At 31.0% G+C, this 15,972-nt stretch overlaps 1 protein-coding gene across 2 annotated transcripts in view; it reads right to left on the bottom strand.

Moving 5' to 3' along the window:
- The window catches only part of LOC118187114 (uncharacterized), a 60,635-nt gene extending 45,375 nt beyond the window's left edge, over positions 1–15,260 (bottom strand). Inside the window, exons 1-3 of one of the 2 annotated variants that reach the window (XM_035357311.2) lie at positions 15,111–15,260; positions 10,213–10,359; positions 547–597 (exon numbers count right to left, since the gene is read on the bottom strand). In XM_035357311.2, coding sequence (XP_035213202.2) covers positions 547–597; positions 10,213–10,349 — 188 coding nt within the window. In that variant the 5' untranslated portion in view covers positions 10,350–10,359; positions 15,111–15,260. The other variant, XM_035357310.2, reaches the window with a different exon arrangement.
- Positions 15,261–15,972: the final 712 nt, after the last annotated feature.

Below are 15,972 nucleotides of genomic sequence, written 5' to 3'. Positions count from 1 at the left end.
ATTTACTGGTAAGCATATTGATAATGCATACTAAGAGATGCAGAAAAGAAATTCAGTATCACCCACACTGCAACACTGGGTGCAGGACCAGTATGACAATGCACAACACAACAGTCGAACAGCCTCTCTCTAGGCTGTCTCCGAACTCTAATCTGACCATCGTAGTACCGCAGGCAGAAGCTTGATTTATCTGGAAACACAATGTCATGCTATTCAGACGCCCATTCAGAGCATTACTGCAAATGCAAAACGCTTATGATTTAAAGGTGTGCAATGAAATGGATGCCTAACAATGTCAAATTGTTTGTCCATGCAGAGACCGATTATTGTATTACATACTACATTTTTGTAATATAGTTGGGGATGTGGTAGTGTGCTCCGTCATACATGTTTCATGCCATTTGGTTGCTTCCTTCATTGTGTTGCATTCTGTACAGCCAGCAGATAAAACTGGAAGTTCATATAAACATAAGTCCACTGTATATCAAATATAGATGCTTTTCCTTTCATAAGACTCATTCAAATATTATATAAAAATATAATTACCTGCTGAAATCTTTTTTATCTAAAACAGCTTTAAATTCAACTTCAATATTTCTAAACAAAGAAAGAGGAAAAAAAAAAATCTTTAACAATAAAAATGTATTACTACATATTTCCAAATATAAAACAATACATATATATGGTGAGAGGTATGATTTTGTTGCAATGATTCAGCCATAACTGAAAACTCATGTATAAGCCAAATTTAAAACTTTGTTATGAATTGCCAAAAGTGAGACTAATTGATCATTTAACTTAATTAAAACTGTCATATAAGTGGAAGGTAACTGCCAATTCATCTTCAGCTTCTATTAAAAACAAAATGGGTATCAGCATTATAGAAAGAAAGGTCACTTTCAGTACCAATAGTTTCTTTCTTATTTTTCCAGCTTAAGAACATGCATATAATTTGGCCCTTTGGCAAAAGAATGGCAACTTTTATTTTGTTTTCAGTTGCAGTAACCCTTCCTAAATAATTACATTTCCTTCCCTGTGGTTTCGTTTTTGTTCTTATAACTAAAATACAATTCTTCATTTTGGCAATATAGTGAAAGATGCACAGTAGAAAGGGATTACATATTCTACTAGTTTTAAACCACAAGTATTACTTTTGCTAAGCAATGCTATAGATAGAAGATGGTTTTTACTCAAAAGCAGTTGCTACTGGCAGAGGCTTTTCACTTAACAGTATCGACCAAGCAGTTAAAAAATTCTGTTGTCATTCCTTTGTTTCGATTGATTAGCTATAAAATTGTATTTCTTTTACAGAAATTCAACTTTCGTGTTGTTACTCCTTCTATCAATAAAATTCACAGTTTCATACTTAAAAGACCACATGCCAGATATGAGCTCCTGGTATATACAGGATTCCTTGACAAAGTGGTTTAATTTACATAAATCAAACTAAGACAGCCTAAAAATTTTGCACTAAGGAAATGAGCATATGTTAGGAAAAAGGAAATGGCATAATTTCTAGTAAATAAGCCACCCTAGCCTATACACCACACACATGATAATTGACTAAAACAAAATGAAAGTTCATCGAATAAGCAGCACTGCCGTACGCCATAGCAAAAGCAAAGCATTCCAAAACATGGCACTTAATATTCATTTATTCAGTAACTTCCTGCCATATTGATTAAATCATCATCGATAATAGTTACAACATAAATATAATCAGTAATATATAAATAAATAAGGAAGAAACATCTTACCTTGAACTTGCCGAAAGCAAACTCTGATGATTTCTAATAGATATTAGTTTTATGGGTTTGGTAAACTTTGTTTATCACCATAAATTAACATATTATGGAGGGGGGGGGAAGTAAATTAGATAAACAAACAAAATTTTTCAATTAAATTAAACTATGTTTATTTATACAAAATCTTCAAAATCCAACTCATCGATGTCAGAATTAAATAAATTTAACAAATGATCATCAAGGTCAATTTCATCATTCTGTTCTAAATCCACTTCTTTCAACATCACTATCTTCACTTTCATTTTCGATAATTTCCGATTTAATAAAAGCTGATACGATGGTATCAGCTTGGACTGATTGCCATGCTTTATCGACCCCTGAGGTAGCCTCCTCATACGAAGCTGTTCTCATTTGTTCGGAACTCGTGCAGGAATGGAGTCTGCTTTGCATCCATTCTTTCCACTGCTTTCACTGTTCATGCTTGAAAATTTTATTGATAGTGAGATTTAATGGCTGTAAAATTTTTGTAAGCCTACCTGATATCATTGAGACATAAGTGCTAAGTGTTTTTACTTCAGATCTTACTGTATCCGCTAAATGGGATCGCTTTGAATCGAGAACGACGAGTCCTCAGGGTTCGAAAAAAGCACCTTTCCTTTTTCAATAAATTTTTCCCAACCAAAACAACATCACTTCTTCACACATCCATCCTTTTTCATTGGTGCAAATAATAACTCCTTTAGGGAAGTTTCCTTTCGGAAATTTTTTTTCTTTTGAAAATTATCAAAGGGGTTAACTTCTCTCCATTGGTGGCACAACCCAAAACACAAGTAAAAGAAGCCTTTTCACTCCTGGTTATTAACACAAATAGCTTTTCACCTATTGAATGAACAGTTCTGCTTGGAGGGCAGTCAAAAGTAACGTGCAATTCATCCATATTAAATATTTGCCCTCTTTTCAAATTTTGTTCTTTAATTTTCTTAGATGTGTACTCTAAAAAAGCTATTTTTTTTAAGCCAGTCCACGGGAAGCTTTTGTCCAAGTGTTGTTTTGGTCCTGACAGATAATTTCTTTTGCTTCATGAACCTGAAACACCAATTAGGTCCTCCAACAAAATTTTTAATACCCATTTGTTTAGCAATTACCTTTGCTTGAAGGCGAATTCAAACTGTTGATACTGATAATCCACTTTCTCTCTGCTCTACTGTCCATCTCTCTAAATTGCCTTCCATAAGAGGCCAGGCTATGACACCAGTTTGATGAGATCTTTTATTCTTAGGTATTCTTGTTTGGACTTCGACCACCGAATGCATCACCCATCAACTTGAATTTCTTTAGTCGCAGCACAAGTTGCAATTTCGATCGCTTTCTTCACTGACGAAAGTTTAAAAAGCCAGCTGTATAACTTTTTCTTCGAGTGGAAGCCATAATAATAATAATATTTTTAAAGCACTAATGATAACGCAAGCTACAAGCCAGTAAAAACGTGCAAGAATGAACACAGCATTTAGCAAGTAAATGTAGCTGTTTCCATTAAAACATAAAGTCATAGGAAAATGCAGACAAAACCATGGAGTTTAGCAGAAACTACATGCATTACAATGTCTTTATAGAGAGTGCCACCTACTTTAATTAGGCGAGTTTGAACTTGCCCTGCCTTAGCACAATCTGAGGTTAGAATATTGCAGCGAATTCTTACAGTTTCGCTTATGTATAACTTATGATCTCAACTAGAGAAGTTTTAAGGACAGAGGAAAAATTAAAATTCCCTCAGATACACCATTCCAGCAGATACACTGCAGACCTAAGTTTTCAACTTTTAAACACGCATAAGCCATGGCTTATCTACCCGAATTTACGGTATATAAATCCGCCATTGCCCAACACTATTAGTCAGAAAAATCCCATTTTTTTTTCACTTTTTCAGCAGCTAAATTATTCAAAAAACATCTTCCATTGGTGAATTAGATTATTTAGAGGCATTTCACATTCATAAAAATCTTTCAGTTCTCGTTAATGATCTCATTTCCAATTCATATTTACCCTCAGCTTTTAAGAAAATAATAAGTTTTCATTTTTCATCAATAGACAGTGCCAGCAGTTTGATCCTTTCTCTCACTGTTACTGCCTGAGCATGGGCTTCTTTTTCATTATTTGCACTTCTGCAGCTGAAGAAGCAGGTTCGAAGTTTCAACCTTCAAAACTAATACTGCAAATTTAAGAATATTACTAATTGATTCTTGTTGCCTTAACACTCTAATGATCATTATTCAAGAGGTTATGTTAACTCAGATCTGGGTAGAAGTATCACCTATTTTCCTGTTTAGCTGCTGATGGGCTCTTAATGTATATTAGGACTAAATAAAATAAAAATATTAAGTCAATTACTAAACACATGTTATTGTTTATAACAATCAAATTATTTGTAAATCATTTTGAACTTGTATGCAAGCCAATATCCAGATTTCAGTAGCAAAATATCTGCTAAAAATCTATGACTTATATACAGTATTATTATTATTTTTTTTGATTAAAAAATTCAAAATATATTCCTATTGAATACATAAATTTTTACTCCCACGGATCATTAACATTTAGAATTTATCACCCAATAACATTTGATTACATAAAACAGCTTTTTTCTTTGTTTTGTTTTCAAAGACTAAATGAAAGACTTGAATAAAAATGGTATAATTACATGAACACTTTTAACAAAATGTCACATTCATCAACAATATAAAAAATGATGAGAAACTGAAGATATTTTAATTGTACACAATACCACAATTGTACGCAATAAAAGATTTATCAAATCCTGTCAGGAGTATATCTTTGTAAAGAAACGAGAGAAAATACAGTTTCAGGAATATATATACTATATGGAAATGCTTAGTTCATGTAATGAGCACATTGTTGCAGTATACTAGCTCTAGATGAATTAGTAAAAATATTTTCATCCTTGTCCTCATCAGATACTCAATGCTGTGAACCTTTTCAGAATGAGTATAACAAGTTAATAAAATATGAATCATGTAAAAAAAAAAAAAAAAAAAAAAAAGAGTATTTAGAAAGTATCAAACATGTCATTTTTTTAGTGAATATCATATTCCGCTCTTTGAGAATGCCTTCTCTTTCAGTACTGCTAGATTTAGAAGTTACCTAAACTAATAGAAATCTCTCATAATATGGATAATTAAATTCAATCATATTGTAGTTGGTATTATTATCTATATTGTATTTCAGTTGGTGTTGTATTTATGTTAAATAATTTTCTAAATAAATGTTATCTAATTTTCAGCCTGTGTGAAGGACAGAATACTCCTAAGTTTCTCCAATACCTGAAAGTAAAATGTGTCTAGCAAATAATGAGCATATTTGCAAGACTGAAACACACCTACAAACTGCTAACATGTATTTGCTTCTATGGTGTTGTCTAAACAGGTTTTTTAATAATGACATATAATGGTTTTCAACAAAATATTAATTTTTTTGTTCTAATGTGCAACTGATGGTAGTATATATAAGGAACCATAAATAGGAAATGTGGTGCAAATGCAATGCATGATGTGTAACATTAAAGAATTTAAAACTAATTTTATGCAAAATTTGCATAAATATTCTCTATTTACTTTGCTTTTATATTTATATCCTTAACAATTCTCCCCCGCAACTGCAATATACTAAAAAAGAGAGCAATATTTATATTTTTATTATAGAAATTGTACTTTTAGATCATCGGTCTCTCAACAAACAGAAGGATATTAATTATAAATACAAACTACTGAAATTTAACAATTTGTTTTCATTCCTTACTCTTTGTTACAGATTTATCAAACTTGGTTAATTTTTTTTAACAAGTTTAAAAGTTTTAAACTATTTGAGACTTTTCTGTCACAAATGCTCTACACTACACAGTACATGCCATTTAGCAAGCTGAGTTTAGAAATAAAAGTATGTGTAGCTAGTCTGATGTCCTAGACACTTTGAGAGTATTAACTGAACTTTTCCCAAAATTCAAACTATATTTTTAGGAAAAAAGCTGAAAATAATTTTTTCTAAAATTCTAAACTAATATTATATAATAGCTTGGTTCCCTCTATTAGCTCTCTAGGTTTCTAGGTAATAAAAAAAGTCACCAAAATACATGTCTGACTTTAAGATTTCAACAGAGATGAGGAGGAGCTGCCTACCTTGTAAAAGGTGGGATGAGCTGACCTTCTCTTAAAATGCCCTAATAAAACCCAGGCGAAGTTCTTAGGAGTTTGTTGTGCAGTTACACTTATCCATTATAGGCTCTATATCAGATTGTTTGGCAATAGTGCAATATGATAGTTTTACAAGTTTCTCATCTAATTTTTCAGGGGCATTCTAAAATACTTTAGTTACTTAAGCTTTTCAATTAGTTGAATGCCAAATAGTCAGGCTTTTACTGTATTTTAATTGAAGAAACAAATTATTATTAGTATTACATTAATGAAGACATTTAACATTTTCTGAATATGTGTGAGGTTTCATTTTAAAGTAAGCATGAATAGTGAATCTCTGCCAACTCTTTGCTTTTAGATGAATTCATTCTTATGAATCAATAAATATATACAGTGGTTTCCAAAACAGGAACAAACAGGAAACCAAATGGTAACACACAGAGTATGCAAACAAACTGGATGAAACTTGATACAGTCAAAGTCTGAGATACGAACTCATCAGGACTTTGGTGATTTCAGATTTGGAATTTTTCTGGGTGTTAGACATCAGTTTAAATTTAATAAGATAACATGTACAAATTATAAAATTAAAAATATGAAGTAGTAGCTTATGAAAAAATTTAATATTTATAACCTTTAAAGGAATGAAAATTGACGACCCCCATTTATTTGTTTGTTTTATTAAACATTTCTTTCATTGAAGTTGTTGAAAATGTTTCATTTTTTGTGCTAATACTTTTTTTTAAATTCTACATAAAGGCATAATTTCTTGTTCAGTCATAAAGTTCCATTCTCCAAGTTCTGTAATTGCCAAGTCGAGAACTTCCACTAAATTGTCAATCAAAATTTTTTCATTATGAATAACCTCTCTGCCACTTTCTTCACTATCGATAGTGATATTTTCTGGATTTAGAGCCATACTGCACATTTCGTTTATTTGACTGATGATAAAATTTCTGTTACATCATTTTTATTAATTACCACCTCTCCACAAATTCCAGTAATTGGAAAATTTTGCTTTTTATTTGTGATATCTGAAAACCTTGAAATTCATGGGCATCACCATAAAGCTTGGCTAGTATTTACTAAAGATATGTTGTGCCACAAAATTTTGTCTTGCTTCTATTGCACTTTGATGAAATTAAAGTTGTATTGCATTAGTTTAGTTATAATACTTACACCTTTCTTCTTCATATGCTTATCTGAGTCCTGAATAAATAAATTCTCTCTGATACTTAAAGGCCAGCAAGAGATAATTTGCAGTCTAGTGCAGTCTCTGTGTGTTCGAAATTCTGAAACTTTTATAGCTCAGTGCCTTCCTTAATTTATAATTATTTTGCTTTACCTTGATTTTGCTGCTTAGTGCTTCTCTAAATTGTAAAAATTTTCCCTACCCTAAACTCAACCACCCAGTTCGGCGGCATCAGTTCTGGACGACTATTCTACGCTCCGAGAGTCATCAGCAGTTTGTGGGCCGCCAGATGTCACTGCTCGTGAAAAACAGATCTGCCTGACATCCCACATTCTCTGAGAACAGAAGTCGTTGAAAGCACGGGTAAAAGTGTTGCCCCATCGTCGATCAGGCTTGTCTAGTTGACGTTCTAAGTGGATAATGGCTTTGTATGTGTTTTCGCTGCTAATTTTTTCCTATTTAAACGAAGAATACAGTCATAGATCTCTGAATCGGCAGCAAATTTATAGAAAATATGTTGATGCTTTTGCTCTGCCAGAAGATGTTTTCATTACATACTTCAGATTGCCAACATTTATAGTTATTTCAATTTGCGATGACCTGAGAGAGCATTTAGAGCCACATTCAGAAAAGAACACAATTTGTGCTGAAAGAAAGGTTATTTATAACTTTCTCTGAAATTATAGATATATATTGTAATTATGTAGTTTAAACATGTAGAAGATAATAAATATTTATTTAGCACATAATCCTTCTTCTGTTAATAAAAATACAAACATCCGAGAAGTGTCTACTCAATTTATGTATAGCAAGAATTAAGATTATTTTAAAATATGACAGTGGAAAACCTTATGAACAATATTGTGATCACAATAAGGAATGTAGTTCATTATTATGCGAAATTCTCACTACTGTAAAATAAAAATGAAAAAAAAAAAAAAAAAAAATTATAAAACTATCAAATAGTTTTTTCAGTAGTAGTACTACTACTAGTGTGATACCTTTAAAAATAATTTTTAGCGCAAATGGCCTTAATCCAGAAGGGCTATTAATTTTGTTTTGACATTTTGTGGCATTTCACTTTTCAAATTGTTGCCACCAAATATTATTGCACTGTATTATATTTAAAGAAATTAAATAATGAAGAATCTGCAAAACTGTATGAATGTTTCTTGTACTGATAAAACAACGGTACCTAGAGCCATCAAATTTTGCATAACGTATGTCTGCACCCAAATATGGGTATCTGGAAGCCCGAATTTGGAACTGGAAATTTGTTTTATTATCTACTTCATATTTTGTAAAGCATTTATGAGTGTTTGATTAAGAAACTCAATCATTTCAAAGAGAGCAATGGCAACACTGTACGGGGAAAGAAAAAAGAAAAGAGGAAAAAAACATTTTCATCTCATCTTTTGACTTCATGTGGGTAGCATATGCAAAGAATTTATTTATTCACAATATCTCAAATGCTAAGCAACTTACACGATAAATAAATAGGAACACAGAAATAGAACATAAAGAAAAATGAGTTGTATAGCATTAACAAATCCAAAATTTTTGTTCTAGCACTTTTTTATAACTGCTAGTAGTGTTTTTAATAAAATTTCACATACAGAAATCATAATATCTACTGAACATAGGGATTAAATTTAGCAAAATCCTTACTTGCCATTAATTTTGCAAATAATGCATTTATTCATCTTCATTTTATATAAAGCACAAAAATTACTTTAAATAATGATATATTTCTGGTCTTATAATTCAATTTTAAAACATACACTTGTGAAAATTTGCCTTTAACCCTCTCGGAATTATGTACAGAAAATTCCGTATAGAATGGTGACTTTCGTATTCATTACACATAAAAATTTCTGCCAGCTTTAAAGGTATTCAATTTCGAGTTGAATGTATATTGAAAGAAAAGGAATCATGGTAAAAAGTGGGAGAGTTGTTTTTTAATTATAATCAAGAAAATACCATTTACTCATGACATTTTGAGGAACTTTGAAATTTCAGGGTTAAACCCGTAATGCTCGGAGGGAAAAGGAAGAAGTTGCAATGATTCAGGAATTCAGTATGTTGCTGTATGCAAAGAAAGCAGTTGTTTTGAATATATTCTTAAAATAGCCACAAAATTTTCAGCAATGCAAAAAAAGTAAAAAAAAAAAATATATATATATATATATATTTGTAAATAAGTTTACTAATTAATTTTTGGGATTAATACTTAATTAGAATGTGAAATAGGTATGTAATAATTGTACAAGTATAAACTTTTTTGGTATTTTCTCATTATGCACCTGCCACGCATTTTGACAGTACTACTGTAACAATATGTGCGAGCATTTAATTATTCTTTTATACATGCACACACAGTCTCCAGAATATGCATCATTGACTCTCTGCATGTATTTGGCTTCTCTTTAACAGGAGCCAAAACATGTGGTAGGTTCATAACAGAAGAGTACCAGTTTTTTACTCCAAATTTAAATCATCTTTTTTTTTTTTTTCTGTAAAGATTCACTAAACGGTGTCAAAGGCTAGTTGTGCTAATAAATACCAAAAATTATTTCCTTTTATACTAAAACATTTTGATGCATTTTTTTCGCCCTCAAAATATTTCACTCTCATTTATCTCTCTACGTTTCACTTGTATGGGCTCTTTTTTTCGTCATCAAAAAATTATAATAGCCAGGTTTTTATAAATCTTGGTAAAGTAACACACTTTTAAGGTAAGTGTGTTTTAGCACTCGCTTATGAGTGAACAATCCAAATTTCATGTAAAAATTAAAAAGAGAAAAAAATGTAAAAATGCCGAGAAACTTGACCTTCCAAGACTTCTCTAATTTGTAAAGCCTTTGGTGCTAAGTTTTGCAGATTATCTTATTGAATTATATTTAGTATATTAATTAGGATTAATTCAACATCCTATATTCATGTATTTTATTATTGTTGATTTATAACAGAATTTCTCCCAACATCATTAATTATACTGAACTCTAACAATTTACCAATATTTTTACTCTAGAGTTGAGAAGAAAATGTTAAGAAGAATGTGAATACTTACATATCTATATACTTTATATCTTCTGTACAATAAACATCAGGAAATGATAGCAACAACTTCTCTATTGCTACCTCAACCCAAGGAAAAAGCTTCTTGATCTCTTTCAATTTAAAAAAATTTACTTCTTTCATTTCCATATTTCTGTAACTAAATTAAAATTTTCTTTAGAAAAGTTTTACTTCCATAATCAACAAAAACAGACAACTTGCCAAAAAAAAAAGAGCCTCTACTGTTATATGTGCCTAATTTCGTCAAATGTGGCGATGTGTTCTGCGCTGGTTTTTGGCACGATTGCGTGTTGTATGGCAACCCTGTTGAAGTTGAAAAATCTTTTCCTGGAGTGGTTTAACTGCTAATTGGTTTGAGTCGTGCATGTTTTGAAATGGCCTATGTTGCACTGATAGATGTGATGGGAAGATTTCAGTCGCGCATTTTAAATTCTGTGGAAAGTAAATTTAGTATTAAAAGGTATGTTGTTGGAGTTGTTAACGAGGTTCACGGGTATGTTTATGAGGATTGAAGTGTATTTTTGGAATTTCTGTGTAACTTTTAAAATGGAGTGCGAAATGTGGAGCTGCTATGAGAACTCGGATGAAGAAGGGCGTTTCTGATACTTTTTTTCTGGATTTGCAATCAAATGGTTCAGCAGAGTTTAAAATTTGGATTGTGGTTTTGATGTAGTAAGCTAAATTTGCAGGAAGTTTTTATCGTTGCTTTTGAAATTTTGAATCTCAGAAAGACATGTGATACAGCAAAATTGTGGCACTTTTGTTCAGAGACGTTGTGCGACTGGCGAAATTTTATTCAGGAATGTATTACGGAAAGTGCATTTTATTTTACTGTTTTTATTTTGTAGAATGTTATGTTCACTGTTTTTTTACTACGGATTTTTGTTGTTACTGTTGTTTCTTGAACTGTTTGTAATTTAGTTTAGTTTATTTGGTTGATTTGTGCACAATGCCTAGATTGTGCAATTTGTAGATGTTTTTTTAAGTTTAAACAGGATGCTGTGTACATAGTATTCTTTGAAATTTATTGTTGCTATGTTAATTTATTAAAGCGAGTTGTGCGCAATTCTTAGATTCGTTCGCTGCCTAGATTTTTTTTTAAGCTAAAATATATCGCTGAGTACATGGATTCTTGTAAAATATTTTTGGTTAGAAACTTTATGTTTTTGCTATCTAAATTTTTTGTTAAATTGTATGTTCAAAACATGGTTTTCGCATGTGTGAAAACCACGTTTTTGGAGGCATTTTAGGCTTAAAGTTCGAAATGTACAAAAAATTTAGATAGTAATATGGCAGCATGGAGTTTCTTACCAAAAATAGTTGGTGACCTGAGCGCGCATATAAGAGTAGTTCCATAAAGACAAAGAAGACATATGATTATACTTAATATACATATTTCATAACAAAATTCAACAATGAAAAGAAAATACATGAACTAAAAAATTTACTTTACAGTTACTTACAATCAAACATTCATACAAAATTTATACATATTCAAAAGCTTTCACTTAAGTTACCCAAGTTTCCATTTAACTATTTTTCTCTTACTGTTGCAATAAAACAGAAGATATTATTCACTATATGAATTGGAATAAAATATATACTGGTACTACGCTTAAGGAATTCTGATAATGCATATAAAATCTATCTGTGCAGTGTCATGTTATACAAATGTACTTATTCACTTATTTTGAAGAATATTCTGCCATCAAAAGAAAATGCATTTAAACTAAAATCTTAAATAATAATAATGATGATCTCATAAAAATACGTACAATTTATTTCTTCTCATTTGTTCATGTTAGTGTAAATTATCAGACAGCTGAAAAAAATGAAATCGGTTGGCTCATTTAGTATAAATCTACTACAGTCAAAAGTCTTTAATCCGGACGTCCATAATCCGGAATGATCTATAATCTGGACCTCAAAACTACAAACTTTCTGCGCATGCGTAAACGCATAATACGTTTACGCATGTGCATAATACCTTTACACATGCGCATAATACGTTTACGCATGCAAGTTTAATGTATAACAGATCGTATAAGCTAAGCTAAAAGTATCTATTTCAGTTAATGTTGCAGATTGCGTTGTTCCTTACTCTTCTGATTGGATCCGGCTTATTATTTTTTGCTGACTGTTAGAGCAATTTTATAAAAGTAAGCTTGAACTTTCGATTATGTCAAAAATAATTTCCGATTCTGGAGCTGCCAAAGGATCTACAAAGCGAAAGCATGTTTTGATGTCCATCTAACAAAAAGTGGATAAAGGTATATCCTTTGTTTCTCTAACCATTCCGAAATCTGTTTATGAATTTCACGCTGCTCTGCGGCTGGGGGGGGGGATGTCACGGCGCACAATGAACTGGAAGTTGATCTATCCTTATCTTCAGAGCAGATGTTTTTATTTTATTCGGCTTATAATTCTTTACTAAATGTAGTATTTTATCTTGATGTACTCAGTCTTTGATATGATTTAAATCAAATTCCTCGTCATTATAAATATCACGAATACACATCAAATAGTTTTCTGGTTGCAATTTTCTAATTGCGTAATGTATGCTTTACGCATATGTGCGTTGAAAGAAATGTTTAATAAAGTAAACAAATAAATATTAAACTTTTTTTTTGTAAATTTTGATACCCTTTAGATCATAATTGCTCTTTATTTCATAAATTATGGTTTCATATTTTTAATTTTATAATTTCTGCATGCCATCTTACCAGATTTAAATTGAGGATATATAATCCGGATTAAAGACTTTTGACTGTAGCAGACTATATAGGTACTATGGCATTTATCAATGGAGATATATCAAGGTTTCAGCACATCAACAAATTATAAAAATGTTAATATCAGCCTATTTCTTCTTATAAAATGTTTATTCTCTTATTATTTAGAAACACAGTAGCATCTAGTGAGCTGCAAAGACAATCAAAAAGCCATTTTGCACAAAATGAACCATGAACTGGCACCTTTTAAACTTAACTATATAGAGGGAAAGCACTCAGGCATATATGAATACCAGATGCACCTGGGTTTTGTTTATTAACTATTTATACAGATTTATAAATTTTCAGCATCAGTCATGTAGCTTATGCTCAGATAACAACTGAATTTTTACGACACATTTTAATAAGTTCATATCGATGGCTATTTAAATTTAGAGTCATAGTAATAAATATAATAAATAAATAGCAAAGAGAAACTAATCACAGTATTATACATAATGATCTTCAAAGGCAGTTATGAAATACCAAGTCACTAGAAGTGCTGAATACTCTGTAATGTCAAGGATGTAACATATATGCATGCTTATCCCACAATTATATGAATATATTCAGATAGTTATTAAAACCTGGACTTGTTGCAATGTATTTCAGATGGTTCTCATGTTGAAAATTTGTATGATAAAATTAAATTTATTTTGATATTTCTTCTACCCTAAGGTAACTTAGTTCCTTTATTATAAAGTGTTACTTATAACAAATATGAAATAGTTTTATACTTTCTGAATTGTTCTGTATATTATTTACAAAATTAAAATAAATTTTATATCAGTGGAACCATGTCAAAATGATGCATTCATGTTTTAAAGAAATGAAATTTTCAATTCTATATATCTTACATATTAATTTCATACAATATATAATCTTGTCTCAGACTAAAAGAAACAAAAATATTACATTAAAAACATATAACCACGAAATGCAAAAACTAACATCTGATGGGATACATAATACCTTTGGTTTCATTATTCAAGCATATTATCTCCAGTTGAAGCCCCTAATTCAACTCAACTATCACTAAATTGCTTTCATAATATGCTACTGATATCGACACTGTGATCTTCTATAAGCATCATTCCTGTGACATTCTTACAACAGATCGAAAATCATCATGAACATGATACTAAGGAAGGCGTTCCCACACCACTGTGAACTGCATTTGCCTGAGATGACAGTATCTTATGAGAATTATATAGCAATACAAAAAAGCAGGAAAATAAATATTATGTAGCAAATGCTTTATGCAATACCATTTACGTCCAATTCCCTCCTTCCCCAAGATATGCTACGTAAAGAAGATGTTTATAAGGCCTATAATTCATATTTACATACTGATACTTGCTCCAAGCAAGAGCTTGAAAGAGGTAGGATATTATCTACTGCTGAATAGTATCTTCATTTAAAAATGGAAATTTTCGATGCAAGATTATTACAGCTAACAATGATATATAGATGATTGTTTTGCTGAGATTGCTAAATTATAAGAACAAGTGTGCAAAATTTTCGGTTAATTACCCTCCATATAATTACTTTAAGTCGAAGTCCATAATTCATAAGCAAAATGCACCTTGTACCAAAAAAAAAAAAAAAAAAAAAAAAAAAAGCAATTAACTTTTTACATTTGCATTAAATTAATACGCAGTCCATATAAGGTACCTGACTAAAATATAATAGAAATAATAAATAAAAACATAATTAAATACCTTCACAAATCTCTTTTTCCTGATAAAAATATTTATACCGTTTTTAAATGCTGAAAATTTTTAGTAGTTCAGGACTCCAAAATACCATACCAAATAAAATTACTTATCTGAGAGTTAAAAATTAAGGATTCGAGCCCTAAATAGAATCTGCTACAGTTTTAGGAAGTATGTAAATATTATTTTATTGTTATAACACAAATAACTTAATTTCAGTGTAGATATAACTTATAGGGTTATTCGGAAGAAATCATGAGCACTTTTTCGTAAACTACATGGAATTGGAAACTGACATTTGTTATCAGTTCACATAACATCCATTCAAATTAACAATTAGTCACAAAAAAGAAAACATCAAGTATTTCACATCAAAGTAAAACATGTGACTTAACTTCTCTTACCGGTGTTTACAAGCACCAACATGTGCGTTAGAGCTGGAGCAAACCGCATGTATTCGTTATTGAGTAACGGGTACATCGGTTGACTCGAAGTACCGATTCGGTACTCACAAATTCATTTCGTTACTCGCATCTCTTCGTTACTCGCATCTGTCGTACGATGCGGTTTGTTCGAGTACGAATGATGCGGTTTCTATGCGAATACGAATCATGCGGTTGCTGTTCGAATACGAATGATACGGTTGCGTCACAATGCGCTCATATTTTTCATAGATAATTTTGAATTTTTTTGGGCATCGGGCAAACTCTTGTTTACATTATGTGCTTTAGTTGAAATACTATTTAGTTGTTGATATTTAAGAAAATGAGCAATTTTGGAGCGTGCCATAGTCAGATTTTATTGATTTGAAATATTTATATACTGTACTTAGGTATTGTTTATATAAGAATATGTAGGTTAATATAGGTTCGTTACTTCCTTGTATCAAATAAAATGGCAGTAATTATTGTAATCGAGAAAACTTTTGGGTATCATATTTTAACGGAAATATCCGTTTTTGACGATTACGGAATCCATGTGAATTATTTTTTGGGCTGACGCCTGTACGTACGAACACAATGAAAGACTCTCTCTCTCTCTCTTTTTTTTTTTTTTTTTTTTTCAAAAAACTTATTGTTAAATGTAATCCCATTTACTCTAAGCTGATACTTATGACTAATGATTATGACCCTAAGTTGATACTTGAAAGGGATTTTTTTCGTGATGTGTAAGTACGTATGTATGCATTTTGCATATCTCAAAAACGGTTAGTTATAGAACGTTGAAATTTTGTATATGGGTCCGTTATAACATCTAGATGTGCAC

Source organism: Stegodyphus dumicola, chromosome 6 (assembly GCF_044657685.1).
Source record: "Stegodyphus dumicola isolate Sdum_Otavi_A_Nest chromosome 6, ASM4465768v1".
Lineage (NCBI taxonomy): Eukaryota > Metazoa > Arthropoda > Arachnida > Araneae > Eresidae > Stegodyphus > Stegodyphus dumicola.
Note: the sequence above shows the minus strand (reverse complement) of the source record. Positions and strands in the feature narration are given on the sequence as shown.